The 21,790-nt window shown below is 38.4% G+C and overlaps 1 protein-coding gene across 4 annotated transcripts in view; it reads right to left on the bottom strand.

The window, feature by feature from the left end:
* Positions 1 to 21,790, bottom strand: part of cadm1a (cell adhesion molecule 1a) — a 340,724-nt gene that overhangs the window by 76,186 nt on the left and 242,748 nt on the right. For all 4 annotated transcript variants that reach the window (XM_020598433.1, XM_020598432.1, XM_020598430.1 and 1 more), the window contains one exon: positions 6,268 to 6,414. In XM_020598433.1, the coding sequence (XP_020454089.1) occupies positions 6,268 to 6,414 (147 nt within the window). The remainder of the gene's footprint in view (positions 1 to 6,267; positions 6,415 to 21,790) is intronic.

Here is a 21,790-nt window from a genome sequence, read left to right on the forward strand (position 1 = left end):
CTCCTTCATAAAAGAACAAGGGCAGTGTTTGTCTTTCAGTGCTCAAGTGCTTCTTTCAGCCCCTTTTATACAAGTGACCATGTAGATGTGTATTTGAAGAACTTTCTTTCTGTTAGTGAGCAACGTCAGAGGAATGTGCCTGTGCTCTGTTATGGAGATATTAAATGATTTAGTTAAAACCACAAAGTCTGTCTTTTATGGTGTTTAATTATAAAACTTTCATGAAGTGCATACAGAGAGCAAAAGGTCACTGCAGGCAAGGAGTGAAGTAAAACAAGATCACTCCCTACTTATAATCTAGATATAGTATATAGTATAGAGACAAAGTCCTCCTGTACAGAACAGTGCAGACTTGCATTCTCTCCATCATACCCAGAGCAGAGACGCCAGCCAGAAAACAACACTGAACAAACAGGTCAGCTACTTTTCTCTAATATAAAAGTTTTGACCAGTGTGTCACTATAAATATTGTCGTATATCTAGTTTAGATATAATAAGTAAACTGCACATACACTGTATTAGCTGTTTAAAAATCAACTGGGTGGGTAAATTAATACAATATCTTTCCCTGTGCATGGTAGTTTGAGCTCCAGTCTGCCACCTGAGTGTTTACTGCTTCTGACTCTGAATGCATCACATCAGTATTCACATATTAAAAAGGTTTTTGTTATGGAAACATCGCTAGCTGTGCACAATCTGGTTGCAAATAATAGTAAAAACAACAAACCATACTAAAGCGTCTTTGTTTCACAGACGTAAACTGCTGCAGCTTAGTGTGATATGAACATGGCAGCCCAGTGTTCTTACACTACATTTCTGGTGGAACATCTGTGGAGAGGAACGCATTAAAGATGCATCTACCAAAAATTAAAAAAAAATTAAAAATCAGGATACATCAGGCTCTGCTGTTTTGATTTCAATCCATCTTTTGCAAGTTTCCTAGCTTTGTGAAATTACAATACTTAATCACTGGAATAGCACTTTTAATATATAATAATGTAGATCAAAGTGTTTTTCAGCATTTGGAGCAGTAATGTAAAATAGAAAGCAGTGAAACATAACTATCTTCAGGCTCTGCTGTTTTGATTTCAATCCATCTTTTGCAAGTTTCCTAGCTTTGTGAAATTACAATACTTAATCACTGGAATAGCACTTTTAATATATAATAATGTAGATCAAAGTGTTTTTCAGCATTTGGAGCAGTAATGTAAAATAGAAAGCAGTGAAACATAACTATCTTATGAGTCTCATGAAAATTTCAACACGAATAAGATGGAATAAAATAAATAAAATGGCTTAGAGAATGTATTACAAATGTGTTTGGTGGACATAAACAGAAGGATAGTCAGGCTATTCTGTGCTCTGCAAGTTTCAAAGCACTCCTTCCTTCCTTTCTATCTCTTTACCCGCTTTTGCTCTCCATCTCACACTCACAAACATAATCCACCACTGTGGATTCAGACAGAGATGACAGATGTGATATTTTGAAGGGGGCAGTCTTGTTTGGAGGCTGCCTGGTGGAGGCCATGTCATAATGAAGCAGTGCAGCTGCAGTGAAGATGCCTAGGAAGGATCACAGGAGATCAAGGAACTCCCCGTCAAAGAAAAACACCCTGCCCTTCACAGTCAGCTTGTGAGAGTTGGCCTGCTGTGGCTTGGCTCAACTGCAGATAAATACCAAGCTCACTTTAGCATACACATGAAGACTTTCTAAGAGTGCGCCCTTTTATAGTGTGTAGAAGGTGTGTTTGTAAGGTGGTGAACATGACTAAGGAGGGGGTGGTGAGTGGAAAGAAGGGCTTGACACTCTTCTCACAGAGGACTATAAGAAAGATATTACAGTACAGTATGTGTTTGTGCTCATACTTGAGGTCTTATCTTAAGAAAACTATCACAAAAAAGTACAATACTACAGCACAGCAAGCAACAGTTTTAGATATGAGATCCAGGTAATTATGCTGAACATGCAGCACATGGATATTCATGCAAATTAATTCAAAATAATGTTAAAGTTACAGGAAACACTGTGTGTATAGCTGAGTCAAAACAAGTTACTTATGCAATTAAACACTGGAGGACATTTGAGAATGGGTGTTTGCAAAGTCAACTTTTACTAATACTTCTACCTGATTGTTTTGATGCTTTAAATGTATCTTGTGGTACTTTATCTTTTGCTTAAAAGCTGCAAACTTCCAAACAAACTAGCAGATAAAAAAATCCTTACATCCATCAGACTGTGGTATATGGCTAATGCCTTAATAACAAACAACTGCATACTTGCACGTCTAACAGGTAAAGGTCCACGTTAGAATTATTTGCAGGTCTGTGTTTATCTACCTGATGAATGTAAATCCGACCCCTGCTGGTCTCCATACCAGCAACTGGGAAAATTTAAGTCTCTTTAGCTGCTGAATGCTCCACAATAGTCACCAATAGTTGTATTATACTGTGAGGAGCTGGGCATTGTATGTCCAAGCTGTAAAAGCCCTGACTGTATGATGTTTTCAGTTTCTACCTTGTCTTTCTATCTTGTCTGGCTGCTTAAGTATTTTTCAACTGATGTTCTCACTCATTAGATCATGTTGAGTATTTTATAATAATTTTAGATATTGGGCTCCTGTTAGCTGATGAGTCTCACAACTGATCCCAATCTTATACTACTGAGACACCAACTTATTTAATGTATTTATACTTTAATTTATTATAGTATTCTTCCAATAGAAGCATGTATTTCTACGCAAACTTTATGAAAATCAAAAATCCAATGCCACATAGTTATTTGTTATTAATTCCAGGTAATTTTAGGTAACATTATAAATTAGATTCATCTAATGGTAACTGGCAATGGCGTTATGTAATGGTTTCATTACAATTCTGAATAAAACAGTGCATTTATTCCACAACTCAAACTCTCCCTCTCTGCTTTTCCAGTAGATGTTTGAGAATGTACAGTGCCACTGTGTGGGAGCAGGGTTAGGTACACATACTCACAGAAGCTTGGACCAGGCTGCCCGATAACAGCCTGTTGAATTGCTGGTGAGAGAGCAGTGTGAGGAACAGCAGCTACAATAGCTAAAGTAACACCACTCCATGTCACTACTAAAGCTACTGATGTAGTTTTTCAGTTTTTCAAATGAAAATGAAGTAATATTAGTGTTTGATGTCTGACACATTGACCTTCTTCCTTTCATTAACAAGCACTGTTACAGTTCGATATAAATGATCTTATATACTACTTTTCTATGCGCTGAAGTGCACTCAAAGCACTTTGCAATATTTTCCATTCAGTCATTCGCATACACAAATGCTCATACATTCACACACTGGTGATCTCTCCGGAAGCAACTAGGGTTCATTTAGGGGACGACCCACACTACCTCCTGAGCACACAGCCACCCCAAAGCTGGGAGTTTTCTAGAAGTGATTATACACACTTGCAAACAACATAAAATTTTCACACAAAACTAAAACTTGCTTGCTCTATCCTTTTGTACCTTGCCCGGTTCTCATGTGCTAACTTCAACCCCAGGGATCAATAAAGTCTTATCTCAAAACCCTACCCTGTTCCAAAACCTCCAACAGTCATCTTGGAATGCTAAAAATAGATTTTGGAGGAAACATAATCGCTGTCTGAATTAAATTAACTGGCTTTTGTTTTTTTTTAATCCAGTGTGACAAGCAGGTCATAGGCAGAATATCAAAATAATGGTTGCATGTAGTAGAGCACAGGGCTTCAGAAACTCCGTTCCATGCGTTACCTAAAACTGGTTAAGCTTAGATTATGTTTTTAATTAAATCTTCAAAGGGTTTAAGATCACTGATCACTGTATCCTTCCCGTTTAAATCTGTTTCTCTCATGTTGCTCATGCAAATTATTTGTATATATGCACAGGTTTTGGGGGACAGGGTTGGATAAATATACAAACTGCTGAGAGCAATACAAACAGTACACTTAAATAATTAATTAATCAGTGAGCATTCCTTCATCTGCATTCATCTGCATATTTGGAATTTACAGCATAATGCTAATGTTAAAAAGCTACAGAGGTCTGCAACATGTTATACTTAGGTCAACGTTCTACACACAGGGGTTTGAAACATGTAATTAAGGAAACCGAGGCCTTGCAAAACAGAGAACAGAAAAGAGTATGTTCTGCTAAACACAGCTAATTAGAGCTGAGACATAACTGGGTAGGATAAGAACAAAAACATAAGGTCATTCTGTTTAAAACAGACATGCTGAAAAATGTTTAGTTGATTATGTTAATTGCATTCTGTATCAATCCTGCTGTGGACACGAGTCAAACCATGGGCAGCTCCCTGGAAGTGCAAGGAGCCCAAGAGAATATTCATTAATGTTAGACAACTTCACTACTGGCTCTATTCACATGCTTCGGATAAACAGCTTTTTTTTTTTTTTTTTTTTTTTAAGTGCAAATGTAAATGAAATATTCAATGTCTGTCTAATTTTATAACTGCTTGTAAAATTAACCATTTCAACTGACATAAATACATGCATCACTGAGACTGATTTCATCTGGTCCCATCGAACTGCTCTGGACTATAATTAAATGGTTCTGATATCAATCGTGTTAAACATGGCAGCGCTGAGAGATCTCTGGCTTTAGACACTGCTTGCTTCACTACCAGCTGCAGTGTGCTTTCTCTAGACTGAACATGAGGTGGACATTACCATTAGGCAAGGAAGGCAACTGCCTGGGGCCCTCAACAAAGAGAGGCCCCATTACCCTCATACTATGATGCTTTGGTACTATACATACTAAATTACTTTCTTATTTAAAGCCACATAGAGCCTGCTTTACATCACTTACAAATTGCACTCAAAGCATCTCATTTATCACCCACACCCCTGCACATTACAGGTAAATGGACTCTCCCATCCAGAGACACCACTGCCGCTGCTCCAAATGCTGCACCAGAATTAAACATTAAATAAAAGTATCACAATGGGACTCCTAAGAGGACAGGGGCACAAAAGCCAATGCAACAAAAGACAACTACATTCAGGAAAGCAAGACAGAGAAGAAGTGGCAACATGCTGGTTCAGTTAACAGTTCTTGTCAGGCAACCAGAAACAACAAGGTACATTACTGCATTCATGACCCCCAGAAACAGTTCATACTAACATAACACAGACAAATGGAGAAATATTTCCATATAAATTGCATTTTTCATTTCAAAGTGTTTTTCATTTCATAGTAAATTGTCATTCTTATATACAATCTTACAAAACCTGGACAAAAACTCATACTTTCTGGGTGGATTGCTAACACCAGATAGAAAATGAACAGCTTAAATAGCCCATGAGAGAGAGGTCATGGCTTATTTGAGGAGAAAAAGTTGCATTTATCTTTTGTAACCACTGAAAATCCTAACCATGTGCAATGATGGCTTATCTAACTCCATTAACATATGTAACAACATATTGTTGTTACATATTTTTTATTGACTGATAATTGGAGTAGGAGCATCCTGTAAGAGATCACATCCACGCACACAGTAATGTCAGAACTGCAAACAGCATAAGACTCTGATGCATATTCTCTGTACTTGACAGCAAGATGAAAACATCTCCACAGTTCTGATGGAGCTCAGGACGAACATGAGAATCGCTGCTGTGCAACTATATGATTCGACTGTAGCTCATAAACTGGGATTCTGTGTGAGATGGCTCAAAGTGCAAAAAAACACAAGATCCCACTTGCCATTAGATTCCTACTGATCCTGTCTTTGTGTCTGGGACAATCAAAACTGACAAATAATTTATGATGGCGTTGTGCCACATGTGAAAATGTGCAAACACCTATTTCACTTTCAATTCTTGAAGGAAGGAAGGAAACTTTGAATACCAGAAAATACACAGACCTACACCTTCCTTAGTACCAATAAAATACCCAGTTAGACAATCAGTGAAAATAAAGAACTGGGGAGGCATCATATCTGGGTTTGCCTGGGACCCCCAGATGATTAAATCTGCCCCTGCTGAGCCACATGAACTATTATAAACAAGGTTTCCATTGTCTACTGCAGCTGTACTTCCTCATAACTGCAGTGAGATAATCAGGAATGTCCAGTGATGAAAGTATAAGCTAGATACACTTTCTTTTAAAACAGATTGTGTTACCCTTTTGCCAATAACGTACGTTCACTTACTTAAAAAACACACTCATGCAGACAGGAACAAAGCTTAATTAAAAGACAGTACATATAAAACTAATGTAACTAATAATGTTGTACAATACTTACGCCTCATGTCTCTGAAATAAATTGTCTGTCTGTTGGGGTTGAGCAGCTGGATAACGGAGTCATCATTATTCTTCACCCGACAGCTGATGATCGCCATCTCACCCTCCACCACAGACACATTATCTGTCACCAGGTTCTGACTGACCACTGGACAGGACAAAGACAAGGACAGAAGTTACCAGTAATATTTTACCATATGCATAAAAAGAAAAGAGAATCCATACCACTGTTAAAAGCCTTTTTCCCCCAAGATACCTGTGCTAATGGCATAGAATCACAATCACTTTCGTGTGTTTTGATGGAAACCAGGAGGGAAACGTGGCTACAGAAACAACTAGCACACATGAGATTAATGAGAAAGCAAGGTTAGTACCTACACAGTAAAAACTATATATCTGCTTCAGTGTTACAAGTGATATAAAGCCGATCACCCAGAGGAGAAGAGAATTCAACAAAAGATTTTCTTGTCTAGGATCGTTTCTCCTAGACATGCTTAAGCTTGTTTTAAAACCAGAATGACATTTTGATCGATTTTTCATATCTCTAAAATGTAGCTATTTAGCAGTTTAGGGACAATAAAGACAGTTGGCGGTGTCTCTGATATTAGAGTGGGTTAACCCTGAGCCTAACTGTTCATATACTGAGGTGTCCTTGCAAGAGGCTGAACCCCCAGCTCCCAGTGGGCAGGTCAGTAATAGTAGAGTATTTTGTCTGTTTATGTGCATGTAAGTTTACAATTTTACATTAGATTTGCCTGATACCAAGGCTCAATAATACCAAGATCTAAGCAGAATATAGTGCTTGTCAAGTACATCTCAACTTTGATTTATCTTTGCCTCGCAAAGCGGTCATTCAGGATAAACCCTATAAACACGGCCTGTCCTCATTTCTTCTGCTTCGCCAGTTCCAATGGCAGTTTTTCTAAAATTGATCTTAGCTGTTGCTCCTCAGTTCTCCTAAGGCAGGGTTTAGGAGAAGAAGTTCAGACTTCAGTACCCTCAAAATAAGAACAAGATTAACTTCTCAGCAGACAAAGGAAAGACAACTGTGAGCAGCAGTTTTCCTCTAGGCAGGGCAATACAAACTTAAGACAACTTAAAAGGTTTAACACTCAACTCAAGGGAAAATTAAATTCAAAGACTAAGAATGGGGACCGAGAGACCTCTAACATGTTTGCTAGCATGTGGGTCAGGGCCACCCTAGGGGCTGAAAAGATAAGAGTGAGATGTCACAAGACAATTAACAGGACAGGAAAAAAATGTGCTAAACAAATTCAAACTGAGAAAATGTGGTTGTAACATGCAAATGCTGACAATAGATCGCAAGTACTGTAAAAATCTAGGACATGTCAAAAGAGTCAAGTCAATGATTCCATTAAGCTCTGTGAATGTTGTGGCTTTAAAACTTTGCTTAGTGCTTACTATTTCTTTTACTCACAATATAAAAACACTCTTTAATTTTCCTTTCTCAAGTGAGTGTTTTGTTTTAATACTGTACAATATATGAGGAGTTGCACCATGCAGCAGGTGGCAGACCAAAATCTTTTAATGTCTGTCCATGGGCATAAATAAACAGTGTGATGAAGGAAACTGCTCCTGTGGGCTGAGAATAATTGGTCACGTCACATCATCGGTCATCAGCCGCCACTTAGACTCCTCCGCTTCCTTGTTTCACAAACAATATCTCCGCCTGAAGAATGAAAAATTGATTCTTCATAGCTCTGTGCTACTTTGATTTGAAACACTACAGTAATAACATCTCAGATTTTGCTTTGGGGTTGGATCCATTGTTGGGGTTGATAGTAAGCCATGAGCGGCTTAGGTTTATTTTAAATGATCGCTACAAAACTATGGTTTGGAGGCTTGCCAGCTGTGGCTGATAGTTATATTAGTCCCCAGCGCTAGACTTTTATGGAGAGATACACAAGCTCACACACACACTCATGCTCTAGGCTACATGGACAAACGCAATCAAATCAGCAATTTAGGAAATCAAGTAACTGTATTTCAAATGCTTAAGCTACTTGTGTCAGAAGAACAATTCTCTGTAACATATCAACTGCAAATAGTGCAGGAGATTACGCAGGAGCACACACTTCAGGTGTGCACTACTTCTGCTGTGCTGTCCAGCAGCTTCTCTGTACTGTATCAAAATTTGCATTTGAATAAAAATAAAACATTTTATGAAATAACTTTTACATTTTTCATCTTTATCTCACTCAAACAAATCTCAAAATAAAAAAAGTGTTCCAGGGTAAAGGAGAAACCTTTTTTAACAAACCTCCAGTTAAACATGAAGTGAAACATTTGTAGTTATCCAGATGTAAACAAGTACAACAGGTAATACAAGCAAAAGAACATCTTTTGAATCAATCCCACTGAAAATGCAGTTCTTAAAGTATTAAGTGATTTCCTCATTGTGTACTATTTGTCATAGATTTGAATGTAGTTTTCCCTTCTCCAAGGTGTTTCTGTAGGCTCCGCCATGGCTGTAAGCACTGCCACAGCTTGAACAAACACACGCCCAGTATAGACATGAGCGTGCACATTGTGTAAAGTTGGCCGAGATGCATGTCAAACTACACATCATGATCACACTGGCCAATGTTTTTCTTGTGGCTCTTTTATGACCTGCTAGATGCCTGAAGGTGATCAGACAGGTAAGGGCCAGATGTGGACTTCTGGGATTAGATATGTCAGCAAGCAAGCAATAGATGTTGTCAAACTAGGCAAGAAAAGGCAAACAATCTTCCAGCTGAGGCTGAAAAAATAATGTATGGATAAAGTCTTTGTGATTCCCCTTATACTTTCCTCCTACACAGTTATGAAAATAGCATCACAAATACATCTTCCCCTAGAGGCTAAAAGGACTGAGTCAGGGGTGGGGACGGGGGTGAGAAGCGAAAGAAACTGAAAGAATGCAGGAAACATCAACTGCTAATTTGCATGCCTCAGTTGTCAAGTATCTCTAAATATCTCTGCCATTTAGGAAACGAGGGTGGGGTGGGAAGAGGGAAGAGAGAGCATTCTCAGATGCTGACAGTTAAAGATAGACAGCTTAACAAACGAGATTCCAATTCAGCACAAAACGTGGCCTAAACACAGCCCAAATAAATGAACCTGGTCGTCTTTAATATTCAAGACCGAACCTCATTTTTCAAAGATGTGTAGATGTGGGCAGCAGGGTGGGCATCTGGTTATGTGAATACATTAACAAAATGCATCTCACGGCGTTCACTTGCAGCAGCAGGGTGGTCCTAGGTGTCAGCTGAGCTGTGTTTTAAGCCAGTGGATGTAGAGGGACTGACTTCAAACGGTGGCGGCACTGTCAGTTGCTTAATTGTTCATGTTGTGCTAAATAAACAACTCTGACATGCTGAAGTATGTTGCAGGAGGGCAGGGAGGCTTTACACTAATTAACGGCCAACACAACCATGTGCCATGGCCACAGTCAGATGTGCTATAGAAACAGACTTCTGACATCTTGCTGAGCAAAGAATGTTTAAGTGTTCAGTGTTAGCTTCTGTAACATATCAAAGTGTTCTCTGACATGAGAATCACTAGAAGAATTTTATTACTGGACAATCTTTCATTGTATAATCTGTTGATCATCGGTAATGACTTACAGTATGGACACCAGAGGTGGGGGACTCAAGTAGAGTCCAAGGATTATGTTGTCAATGACAGTAGTAAGAAGAGAACAGCGGTATGCAAAGTCTGCAGAGGAAAAGTCAGTGACATGACCACCACAATGTCTAACTTCATCCATCACTACAAAACTCACTAAGAAACATAAATGTGTATGTTTGCTAAGTTACTGGTAGGTCAAACATTAGCTAGAAAGGTAACATTAAGTTGTTCGACTTGTCTTTGAATGGATTATGTATTTTGGTAAAAAGGTTTATCATGGCTATGAAAAGCCTGCCTTTTTAATTTTATAGCTATAGCTAATTTTATAGTCATAACATTATCTGATCATCACAAGTTTCTGTGACTTGACTTGTGATTTGCTTGACTTGTTTGATTCTCACTAGAGTAACTCGGGACTTGCTTGAAACTTTAAGGTTAAGACTTTGTTTGTGACTTACTTCCATCTCTGAAGGACACCTTCACAAATGTGTTACACTGGTTTGGGACTGCTTGTCTTGTGTTAAATTCTGTTCCCTTGTCAAGATGCGTTTTCCCCTGTTAAAATTATTTCCAGTAGCCCTCTGTCCTCTATCATCTAATCTGGGGGTTGCTTTCATTTCATTTTAACTAAATTCTTAACTATGCTGGGTTTTACTGCACCTGCCACCAACACCTCCACTAACCTCTCCATCAGACTGCACTGGATGCCTGTGGCTAACCCAGAAAAATTGCAGAACCTGAAGGTCGGAGCTTTGATGTTGTGCTCTCCAACTGCCTGCTTCATGTGATGCCTGATGTCCCAGCTGTACACCTCCTGAATGGTCGCTCTGCTCCACACAAACAGTGCACTTTTCTGCACCCTGGGCACAGCACTCAATGTTTGCTCCATGGGCCTTGTCAGTACCAGCGGGGCTATCACCACCACACTGCCTCCCAAAGGAAACATGCAGGTCACTCCGCTAAGCATCTCTCCCTCGCAGCATGCAGGCAGTCCAGCTTTTCAATTTCTGGCCCTAACCATGCTGGCATTTGTGGATTCCTTCATTGAGGGTGTGCAAGCAAAACTGCCAAAACCTTTTTTGCTTTCCTGTAACTACCATCAGTGATTTGGCTGAGAAAATTCCCAGCCTGACACATTTCCCACACTAACAAAGGTTGTGATACACTTTGACACAAACAAGATCAAATAGCAATGGGCTGAACTGGTGATAAGTGGTTTTAGCATTCTTTATACCTTGCTAAGAGGCCACTATGGCAAAAAAGGAAAAAAAAAAGTCAATCTCTGGACCAATCCCCACACTGGGTCAGGACATTAGCCAGTTTCTAGACTCCTCAGACTGCAGACATGAATCCAACCATGGGCTCTTTTATACAGCATAGACAAATTTAATCTCCTGTGGGGAAAGTTGATCTATTTAAAAAAAAAAAAAAGCTGTACTACACCTAAACTACATGGATTAATAGATTTTAACACCAAACCTTCTCCAGTGTGTGTTTCTGCACATAAATGGGCAGCTATGGCTCAGGAGTTAGAGTGGTCACCCCCTAATCGGAAGGGCAGTGGTTTGATTCTTGTTCTCCCCAGTCCACATGCTGAAGTGTCCTTGGGCAGGACACTGAACCCCACGTTGCACCCAGTGGCCAGAGCAGTGCCTTGTAAAGACAGCGCCACCATCAGTGTGTGTGTGTGTGTGTGTGTGTGTGTGTGTGTGTTTGTGAGAGAAATGGTGCCACAGATGGCTGCCTCGGTTCTGTACCGGAGACAAATTCCTTGTGTGTGTAACACACTTGCCCAATAAAAATGATTATGGTTGTAAATGATTATCATTATCAAAACACCTGTGCCTGCACTGTCTCTGATGTGGTCATCTCCTCTGCACCCATAGCCTCAATCTCCCACAGTGTATGAAGAGGCTGAGATACATAATATTTTTACCTTAGCTGAGAGACAAGGATTTGTATCATTTTAATGGATTTTATCATTTCTATCAATTAATACGATCTATACATTAGCATGGATATAACTATTACCATCAGGTCTCGTCTGACACCCCAACCAAATGACACTGTTAGGAATCATCCAAATGTAGAATGAGAACGTAGAAAAATATTAAAATGAATAATAATTCATTGAATATGGCAGTGTAAGGGAATTATCAAAAAAATCTTTCTGTATCATCAGCCTTATTACAGTATCACTCATGAGATAGACTGTCGGTTTCTCAGAGAAAACTGGCTGGGTGTGGATGCACTGTGAAAGAAGCACATTATGCTTTATGCTCCTATTCATGCAGAGTGGGAGGAGAAGGAGCTGCAGTAGAGATACTGACCTTGGAACTTTTCCTGCTTTTGTGTAAAATACTGTAACTGTGATGTATCAGCCACTATCGGCACTAACACAGATAGATCAACAAAATTTAGCAGCCGTTTAAATTTTCTGTATTCACCTATGATGATGTATTTTACTTAGCAACTGATAAGGCAAACACTCAAGCAAATGACTTTTTAAATTTATTGGAGTCTATAGAATTTAAACAACATGTTAATGAGCCAACTCATAACTTGGGTGACACTTTAAATCTGTTAATATACTGTGATCTCAGTCTGTTGTTGACTTGGCTGTCTCAGACTATCATTGGATATTTTAATGTATTTTGTTGTATACTACAAACTCCTACACATTCAGTTGTTAAAACAACACTGTCTTATTCCTGAAGTGACACTAAGCTTCTTAGCACATATTGCCAATAACCCGATGACATCTACACCCCGCTACAGACAAAAACATTTTTCTATTTAGTATCTGAGGAGGTCCTAACCATTATTAATTACTCTCTGCAGTTGTGTGTTTTGCATAAAATGTATGACTGCACTTTTTAAGTCGGTTTTGAGTAATTAAATAGTTAAATACTATCACTTCTATGTGCAGTGGTCACAGATGTAACTGCTTTCATTGCATTGAGGGTTCATATTGTAATTGTCTCTATCTAATTGTCTCTGGTTTTATATAAGATCAAATAATCTACGCTTCAACTTAAAAATAATACAGTTGTTGTAAAATGATGCAATTTTAAATCAGTTAACATTTGTGTGATATCACAAGGGTGCACTTGGATTTGTATACTTCAGCTGCTATTTAGGTTTTACTCAGTTAATGGAAATTAAGTTCTTTTCAGATTGACTATTTTAAACTAAACTAATTTTATAGATCCACAATTAATTGTGACAAAAATTTCTTGGTATTTACTGCACTCATTTACATCTGACACACTAACTTCCTCCTATTAAAGTATGGTAGAATTAGCTATATGAGGCTACAAGTTACCGAGGAGTTTGGAGGTGGTTATAAATGACTTTTTATTGAATTTACAATAAATTGTACAGGAACTCTGCTTGTACTGTACTGAGAACATGTTGCTTTATGTTAGTACAGCATATCACATCAAGATGTGGGAATAGAGAATAGAAAACATCTCTTGTGGCATTAGTACATTTTTCTAGATGTACATAAGTTTAGATCTTGTGAAATTAATCCTTTAATTATAGCAGTGATTTAAAAAAAAGAAGGTTGTTTTGTGTGATCATGTGACAATGACATATGGATCATGGCTAGAATACATTTTTGTGAGCATCAAAAAACAACATGAAAAAAATATTCAAGTCGTCCCTGTCCCTTTGTAAAATATATGATAAAGCTCGGTGTTTAAATGGAGGCAGCTCATCAAAAAGTGTGACTAGTGCTGATGCATCAGGCATACCAACTCAGAGGCAGGAGGAAAGAATTAACAATACTCTTCTATAAAACAAAAGTCATATATTGTAGATTTTAGTGAGATACATTTACTACTGACAGCCCAGCATCACCCTATGAAAAGAGTTGAAGATAAACTCATAACATAGAGAGAGATTTCGATAATGGCACATCAGAGATGGTGGGTGAAATATATAATTGCTGGTCTGAGCTGCACTTACTGTAATAAATTTCCTCCAAATGTTTTAATCCATCTCTTAATTTGCCTCTTTCCATCGCAAATGAGCTCGTGCATTCCCACACAAATACAAAGGCACTATCACCATCCACTTATCCACCGGACAGATAGAGTCTAACATCAGACTCTGAGCAAACAGAAAGCAGAATATCAAACACAGATGTCAATACCAGCTAGTCAGAAGCAATACCAACCAGTCTGTTAGCATTTAGCAAAGCTCTGAAATGTGCTTATATCCAATCTTTCAAGCACAATGCCTGGAAAATTTGGATAGCAGTGTTAGTCTACAGCAATTTGTACCAGGAAACTCTGTCTTTATGTTGATTATTTTTCAAAGCCTGCCAAACATGATGTCCCACATCCAAAAGCTACTGGCTTCAATTCATTTCAGAGACTTGAATGACATCGGAAATATGAGTCAATGTTTAGTCACTTACAGTAGTACTGCAGGCGCTTGCAGGGACTGTTGAAAACATCTGAAATACACTGGTGGTGGTGACCAGATAAGTCCTATTACCTCCAGATAATACTAGAATTACCGCTTTGCGGTTGTATGCCTCCACCAACCAGTCAAATTCACATGTATGGGACAGAAGCGAGGTCATTGACTTTGACCTTTGACCACCAAAATCTAATCAGCTCATCTTTGAGTCCAAGTGGACACTTGTGCCAAATTTGAAGAAACTCCCTCAAGGCGTTCCTGAGATATCGCATTCACAAGAATGATCCGGCCAGACGGACGGATGGACAACTCGAAACCATAATGCCTCTGGCCGTGGCTATCACTGGCACTTAGACATAAAAATATGTAAGGATATTTTAATTCTTGATTTCAAAATATAAGATAATCAGGAGCAAAATGTAAGTTTTTTTCATGCCATTACTTTTTTGTTGTTTGGTGGTATTAAATGTAGCCTTCCAACAACATACTGTACTGTGCAATGTGTGCCGCAGGACATATAAAGATGTCAGGCAATGACAAACACAACAAGCTTCAATTTGTCCAAGTGTGTCTTGTTAGTTTTACCGACTCCTGTAGCTCTCGTTATTTGCAGGTTTTTCAGTGGCCAGTTACATATTTGGCACACGGCGCTAAAAGGGGACTGGATTTCAGCCCTCAGACATCCATGTCAAAATGTCAAAGAAGCCGATCCTAGATTAAAGTTGTCAGACAATGACACTTCACACTGTGCTGTACAAAGCTAGTCCAAGGCCCAAATTCATTACAACTGAGATGGAATAAAAATGCTACATTCCAGTTGCCCTGGCTAACATCTGCATGTTGCATGCATGATTGGATAAGAAATGTGTGCCTATGTACTGTAGTTGGGCCACACATATGGCCACCATGACAGTGAGACACATTTTCATCAGGAAATCAAACCCACTGTAGCACCGATAAACTGCCTAGCACATTATCTTCAGTGGTCTTTGATTTATTAGATGAGGCTTTGTTTACAGATTTTGTTCTGTACATAACATGCAAGACTGAAAGACAAATAGATTGCTGAAAATATTAAATATTAATCCAGGCATCAGTCTGTCAGTGTATATTTTTTCCCATCCGAGCTCTCCCTGTGGTGTTATTAGTAGTAATTGCACTAGTTTTGCATTTTTATTAGAGCTACTGTTAAACATGCATTTATTCATACCCTGTCTCTATCAGATACATGATGCAACATACAGTAATCTACATACAGTACGGTGCCTTTTCTTAATTTATGTGCTTAACATTTGTCCCATGTTGCTCTCCGCCATCTTTGATTACAACAACCAATCGAGAGATATTAACTTTCCTGTGACATTCTGAAGAACATGAGTACCTGAGAAAGTGTTTATTAGATGGCATGGGATCAATCTGTTCTTTTTTTTTGTTGGTATGGCTCCTGCTGATCAAATGACAAATCTTTGTGATTGCGGTCAGTCATGTCCGATTGAATGTTTTCACAAATGTGTGAGGACATCGTGATTGAATGTCTCCGTGTTGACTTTAAGGATTTGATTTCTGTGTAATCCTTTTGAGAGACTCCCTGTAAATAAAACAGGTGTGTATGTTACTTGTGCTAGCAGGCTATTACAGCCAGCAATAACATGTCATACTATACTGTAGTTAGTCGACAGTAATTATGTACGTGACAAAGTCTGTTGTTTTTAATCCATGACCATTCCACAGCTTTAACCATGCATTTATTTTTATAAACACATAGTAGGTTCATAGGTTAACTGTTCACTGTGATCAGCTGGAAATCAAATTTCTAAGCTCACAACTTCATTTGGAAGTAACACCAAGTGAAATGTACATAAAATGTGCATAGCTAACAATCCCACATTGCATAGTCTTTTAAAATGTATTAAACATTACTGCAGCATGAAACATTACAAAAGTCCACAAAAGGCAAAGCAGTGGGAACATCCAACTTTGCTTTTCATATTTTATTTGATGCATAAGACAGAGTTGCTTTTCTGTGAGAGCAAAACAGCCCTTCAACCAAGCTGCTCGCCGTGTGAATGTTGTGTTAGTACAGCCGACTGACAGATAGAGGCAGCTGATAAAAGGTCAAGAGCCTTGTATGGTCTGACCACTTCAAACACTGGAATCCCTCTTGGTAAGGATTTGAAGGAGGCAGTTCAGTAAATCTGTGTGTTAGCTAAAGCTGTTCATAGAGAAACTAAAAAAATCTGACATACTGTACAGAGTATATGGGAGAGGAATTGCTAGGTTTAGTGATCAGACTCCACAGTAAGTCTGATTGTGTCATTAATAGACTGTTGCTTTGTGTTAATACAACAATAATACCATAATAATGGCCTAGGGGGTCATGGACATGGTCTAAAATGAGACTATAACAAGATAAGTGGCTATGCCATTATTTCCAAATATGCATTGTATATGTTTCTATAAAAAAAAGGTCCTCATTGCAGACTGTAGCACCTGTGTGTGTGCAGGAGGTGCCCATAATGCTCACAACCAAACAAATAAACAGCATTTTATCAGTTTTTTCCATCACAGGATTGTGCTTTTCACAGCTTTTGTACTTTTTTTGCTGAGTAACTACAGAGGTGCTCACAAACTTGCATTGTTCTATTATTGATGTTTTGTGTACCTTTTGTGTTTGAGTGTTGAGTATGCTGAGTGCAAGTGTGTTTATGAGCAGTGAATGGCTTTATAGAGCCCTGGTGGGTGGCACATTACAATGCATCATAAGATGACTGTTAAGCATTTTGTCATTAACTGAAAATAAACTGCTGCAGTTTTCCACATTCAGAATCCTGAGAGGAGCAAATGAATCCTATCAGCAACAGGGGCATTTCAGGGGTGATCAAATATTTTCACCTTGACATGGCCTTCTATCCATGCAAAATTTAAAGGGTGTGATGTACAGTGTTACATAATATACAGTATACACATGCATACATACATGTGGAGTCTGTGCCATCTTCTTGACTAATCCAGGGTAGAAGATTGCTGAACATCGACAGCGAGAATAATTTTCCCAAAGCAAAAACCAAACCAATGCAAAGCAATGAACTGCCATGTATAAAGGATTGAAAATATGAAATGGTTTGCCACCAAATATTACACATTTACCAAGTAAAATTAGTTTTAAAAAGTGTTTAAAGTAATGCTTAATGGCACAATATACAGTTAACTGTTGATTTTGTGACTTGTAATGACAGACTACATTGTAGTCTCTGACTGGGATTTGGTTATTTTATTGTATGTACAGTTTTTAGTTCTATAATTATTAAATTTAAGCAACATATATGTTTTGATGGCAAATTTGATGTCATTCTATATGATGAGCGTTTCTTATTGATTATTTTAGTTTTGTATTGTGATGAAATGTTTACTTGTGGTGACCCCAGGAAGAGTAGGGGATACAAATAAACATAAGCTACGGTAAATACACTACCAGTCAAAAGTTTGGAGTCACATTCCGTCATGGGAAAAGTGTGTCCAGACTTTTGGCTGGTAGTGCACAGTAAATGCCAACCGCTAGAAACTTAGCTCTAAAATCTTCTTGTAATAAAGATTCTTCTTCAGTGCTAATATCCTCCTTTCCAGACTAACATTACAATTTTAAACCATGTAATCCATACTAGACCAACACTAAGGATGGTGGCGGCAATAAAACTCCTTTAAATTTCAATGAAATGTAAGATAATGCATCTGACTGACTTGCTAATAAATGCCTTCCTTTAAAGTGTCAAAGACACACAGGGCTTAAAGAGCTAGATGAGTCATCGTTGAGGCCGTTTTATGGTAGCAAGAAAAAGTATGTGAACCCTTTGGAATTTTTCTGCATTAATTGGTCATAAAATGACCTTCATCTAAGTCACAAACATAAACATTAACAATAATAACTTCAATAATTTATTAAACATTAACAGTACTAGTGGAAAAAGTAAGTATCCCTGGATGTAAAACTCACAGAATCTCCTTTAGCAGCAATAACCTCAAACAAGTGCTCCCAGTAGCTATGGATTAGACTCTACTGCAAAACTTTCAGAAGGAATTTTAGACCAGTCTTCCTTATAGAACTGTTCAGCTCAGCCATATTCTTATGATGTCTGGTGTGAACAGCTCTCTGAGGTCCACAACATCTCTATAGGGTTAAGGTCTGGGCTCTGACTGGACCACTCCAGAAGGCGTATTTTGTTTGTTTAGTCATTCTGTATATTTACTTTACTTTGATTTTTAGGATCCCTGTGCTGCTGCATCAGCCTACTGAGCTTTAGCTGGCAGACAGCCATCCTGACATTATCCTGTAAGATATTGTGATAAATGTGGATTTCATTTTCCTTTCGATGATTGCAAGCTGTTCAGGCCCACAGGCAGCAAAACAGCCCAAAATCATGATGCTTCCTCCAGTGTTGGGTTTATTTTTAATGTTGGTTTGCAGTGCCCTTTTTACATCATATGTAATGCTCTGTGTTCTTACTATCAGTTAGAATGTTACTGCCCCATTAAATGGCCAATTATCAGTTGCTGTCATGCTCATGATTAAGTTCACAAGTGCCTACCAGCAGACCAGTAGGTGCATATCATCAATACGGATTATAAATAGGGGACCTGTGGTAGACCTAGGTAATGATGACAGGTGCAACAACCACTAAAATAATAATGCAGAGTTTCTTTGTACACATTTCTATTTGAGTGAAGGACAAATACGTGGACATCTTTACTGTAGTCAAATCAAACCAATGTTTTTCTTTGGGAAAGGAAAAGGAATGTTGGAAAGGATAGTAAGAGCAATGATCTGTACGATGCTAGTTGTTAGATTTTTTTTTCATTAGTGTAATTTAGATAGAGATCTGACCATATTTCAAAAATTGCATACATTGCAGGTAACTGTTAAAGCATCAGCCATTATACTACATAGTTCTTAGTTGTATTATACTCTGCCCCCACCACTCAGTCTCACACACACTCTGTACCTCTCCCACTTTGTGGACTAGTCAAATTTGTGAGACATTATGTAAGAACCGGCTTCTGAAGAGCTTTGTAGGGTGTTACACATGCTTGTGGTGAGAATGTAAGTGGCTGTTGTGCTACCACTGCTTCTGTATGCTCCACAAAATGCCGTTATCTCATTGCTGAACCCAATAAGTGCAAACCAAATTTCACAAAGCCAGCAACTGGGAAAAAAAAAAAGTTTTTTCCAGTGGATGAGTTTCCATATTGTGGACTGTTTTTGATAATATACACACTGGAACTATACGCAAATATACACCTGTCCAGCTACTTTATGCCGTACAGTATGTTTGTATTGTATTTTCTCTAGCTAATTTTGTCCCCCTGCATTTGTATCTACTGAGTTTTAAAACAGGAATTTACAAACATTTGGTACAGGTATTACTGCTACTCACACTAGCTAATGGAAGCTGCAAAGCCTAGAGTCATGTATGTCATGTATGTTTAGTCCAGTGTTACTATAACATACTGTAAGTGGGAGTCTTTGGGAAAATTAGACAGTTATGAAGTGATTATTGGTCTGCATGCAACAGCGGTTACAAAACTAATTTGAGTGTTGTTGCAAAATGGATTTTCAAAAGAACTCAATGCAGAATCTAAAACGTATCAAGTTAGTGAAGTTAAAGTTTCTCCCTTGCATCCCCTGGAGGTTGCACTGTTCATTACAACTGACAACTCTTACATGTATTACATGTATTATGTATTGCTAATGGTGATCTCAAATGGAAAACAGCAAAGCCAGAGGGCCATGGTAGGAACAAACAGAGCTTTAATAAGGACTTGAGAACTTAAACTGGAAAACACTGTGGCAAACTCTGAGGCAGATTAAGTGGCTTTAAACGTAAGAGTAACCAAGAATGACCCCCGACTTAAAGCTAGACACACAAGACAAAAAAGGCTCAGATGAACCCAGCACTAGTACATGATACCTAAACTAAACAACACAAACCATGAACAGACTACAGGAGAGAGAGAAATGAAACAAACTAGGCAAATGCAGGACATGAGGTAAAAACAACAGGAAAGTACATTTACTCTTAATCAACGGGGGGATATACAGACTACTAGGAGGCACTGTTAGGCCAACGGGGCACTCTGGAATGGCTAACAAAGCACAACTACAGGAATTACTGGAGTCTGCAAACAGACATGAAAGCCATGAACCAGGAACAGAGTTTCTGACCAAACTTAGTCTGTGCATTAACGTGACAACCTGATAACAATACACTGACCATACGGCCATAAGAGATAAGAGTCCTTAGCTGTGAGGCCAGGTGAACACTCAGTCAGGCTTTTTCCGACCACAGTCTGGTAGGTAATGAGCCTGTTAAAGCTGGAAGATGTGGTCGGACATGAAGCTGGAACTGCGCCAAAATAAAAGCTTTAGACAGGAAGTTCCTGGAATCGTAATGATTAAACTGTAAACTACAATAAATTGACAATATATACAGTGTTAAAATTTCCATGAAATCCAAATGAACGCTGCTTCAGCTGCATTTTGAGATTAATTTACATCCTATTTTGACTCACCAAAGGCCTTTTAGTAGTAAATATGTTAAATACAGAGGGCAAAGCTCAAAGCTCAAAAAGCTCTTTGCAATAAAGCTCCTGACATAGTGGGAAAATAAATGATCATTTCAGTAGTGATATTGTTCCCTGACAGACTACTGGTTAGGGCGCAGCGCTCCTACCGCTGCAGCCCAGGTTTGAGTCAGGGTTGCGTCAGGAAGGGCATCCGGCATAAAACACGTGCCAAATGTCAACATTTAAAGCCACATCTGGTTAATCTGCCTCAGAGTTTGCCGCAGTGTTTCCCAATTTAAGTTCTCAGGTCCTTATTAAAGCTCTGTTTGTTCCATTGGGCACCGGAAAAAGCCGAAAATGACGTTCATTCATTTCAGTAGTGATATTACAGCTTTAAATTCATAATAAAATGTTATGCAAAACCTTCACTGACAAATTTTGTCAAATTTTAAAGAAATGTGCTATTTTAAATGCCAAGGAAAATACCATTTAAAATCTATATAAATGTAACCAATGTAAAACAAAAGCTTAAGTGATTACTGACAAATAATAAACCCTCAGTAGAACAGCCAGTTCTACACAGCTCTGTTTGAAAATATCCAACAGCTTGTGATGTGCTGACTGCCACTCCAGAAAATTAGCTAGCTGGTATCACTGGCCATAACTGCTCAGCAATGTTTCCTCTTCAGGTAGAACTTTACAAACAGGTGTGAAAAGCATATTAGGTTGTTTTATTTTGCTTCATCCACCACCCAACTGCAACCATCTGAAAACTAATCACCTTGATGAACTGAGTTAATATAGGTGATCTGGGTTTTGGACATATCACCTTATATTCTAGTTTCCAGTGGCAATGATGTTAAAAAAAACAGCTACAATTTAAACAATACACACAATTTCTGGCT

Source organism: Monopterus albus, unplaced genomic scaffold, assembly GCF_001952655.1.
Source record: "Monopterus albus unplaced genomic scaffold, M_albus_1.0 scaffold38.1, whole genome shotgun sequence".
Taxonomy (NCBI): Eukaryota; Metazoa; Chordata; class Actinopteri; order Synbranchiformes; family Synbranchidae; genus Monopterus; species Monopterus albus.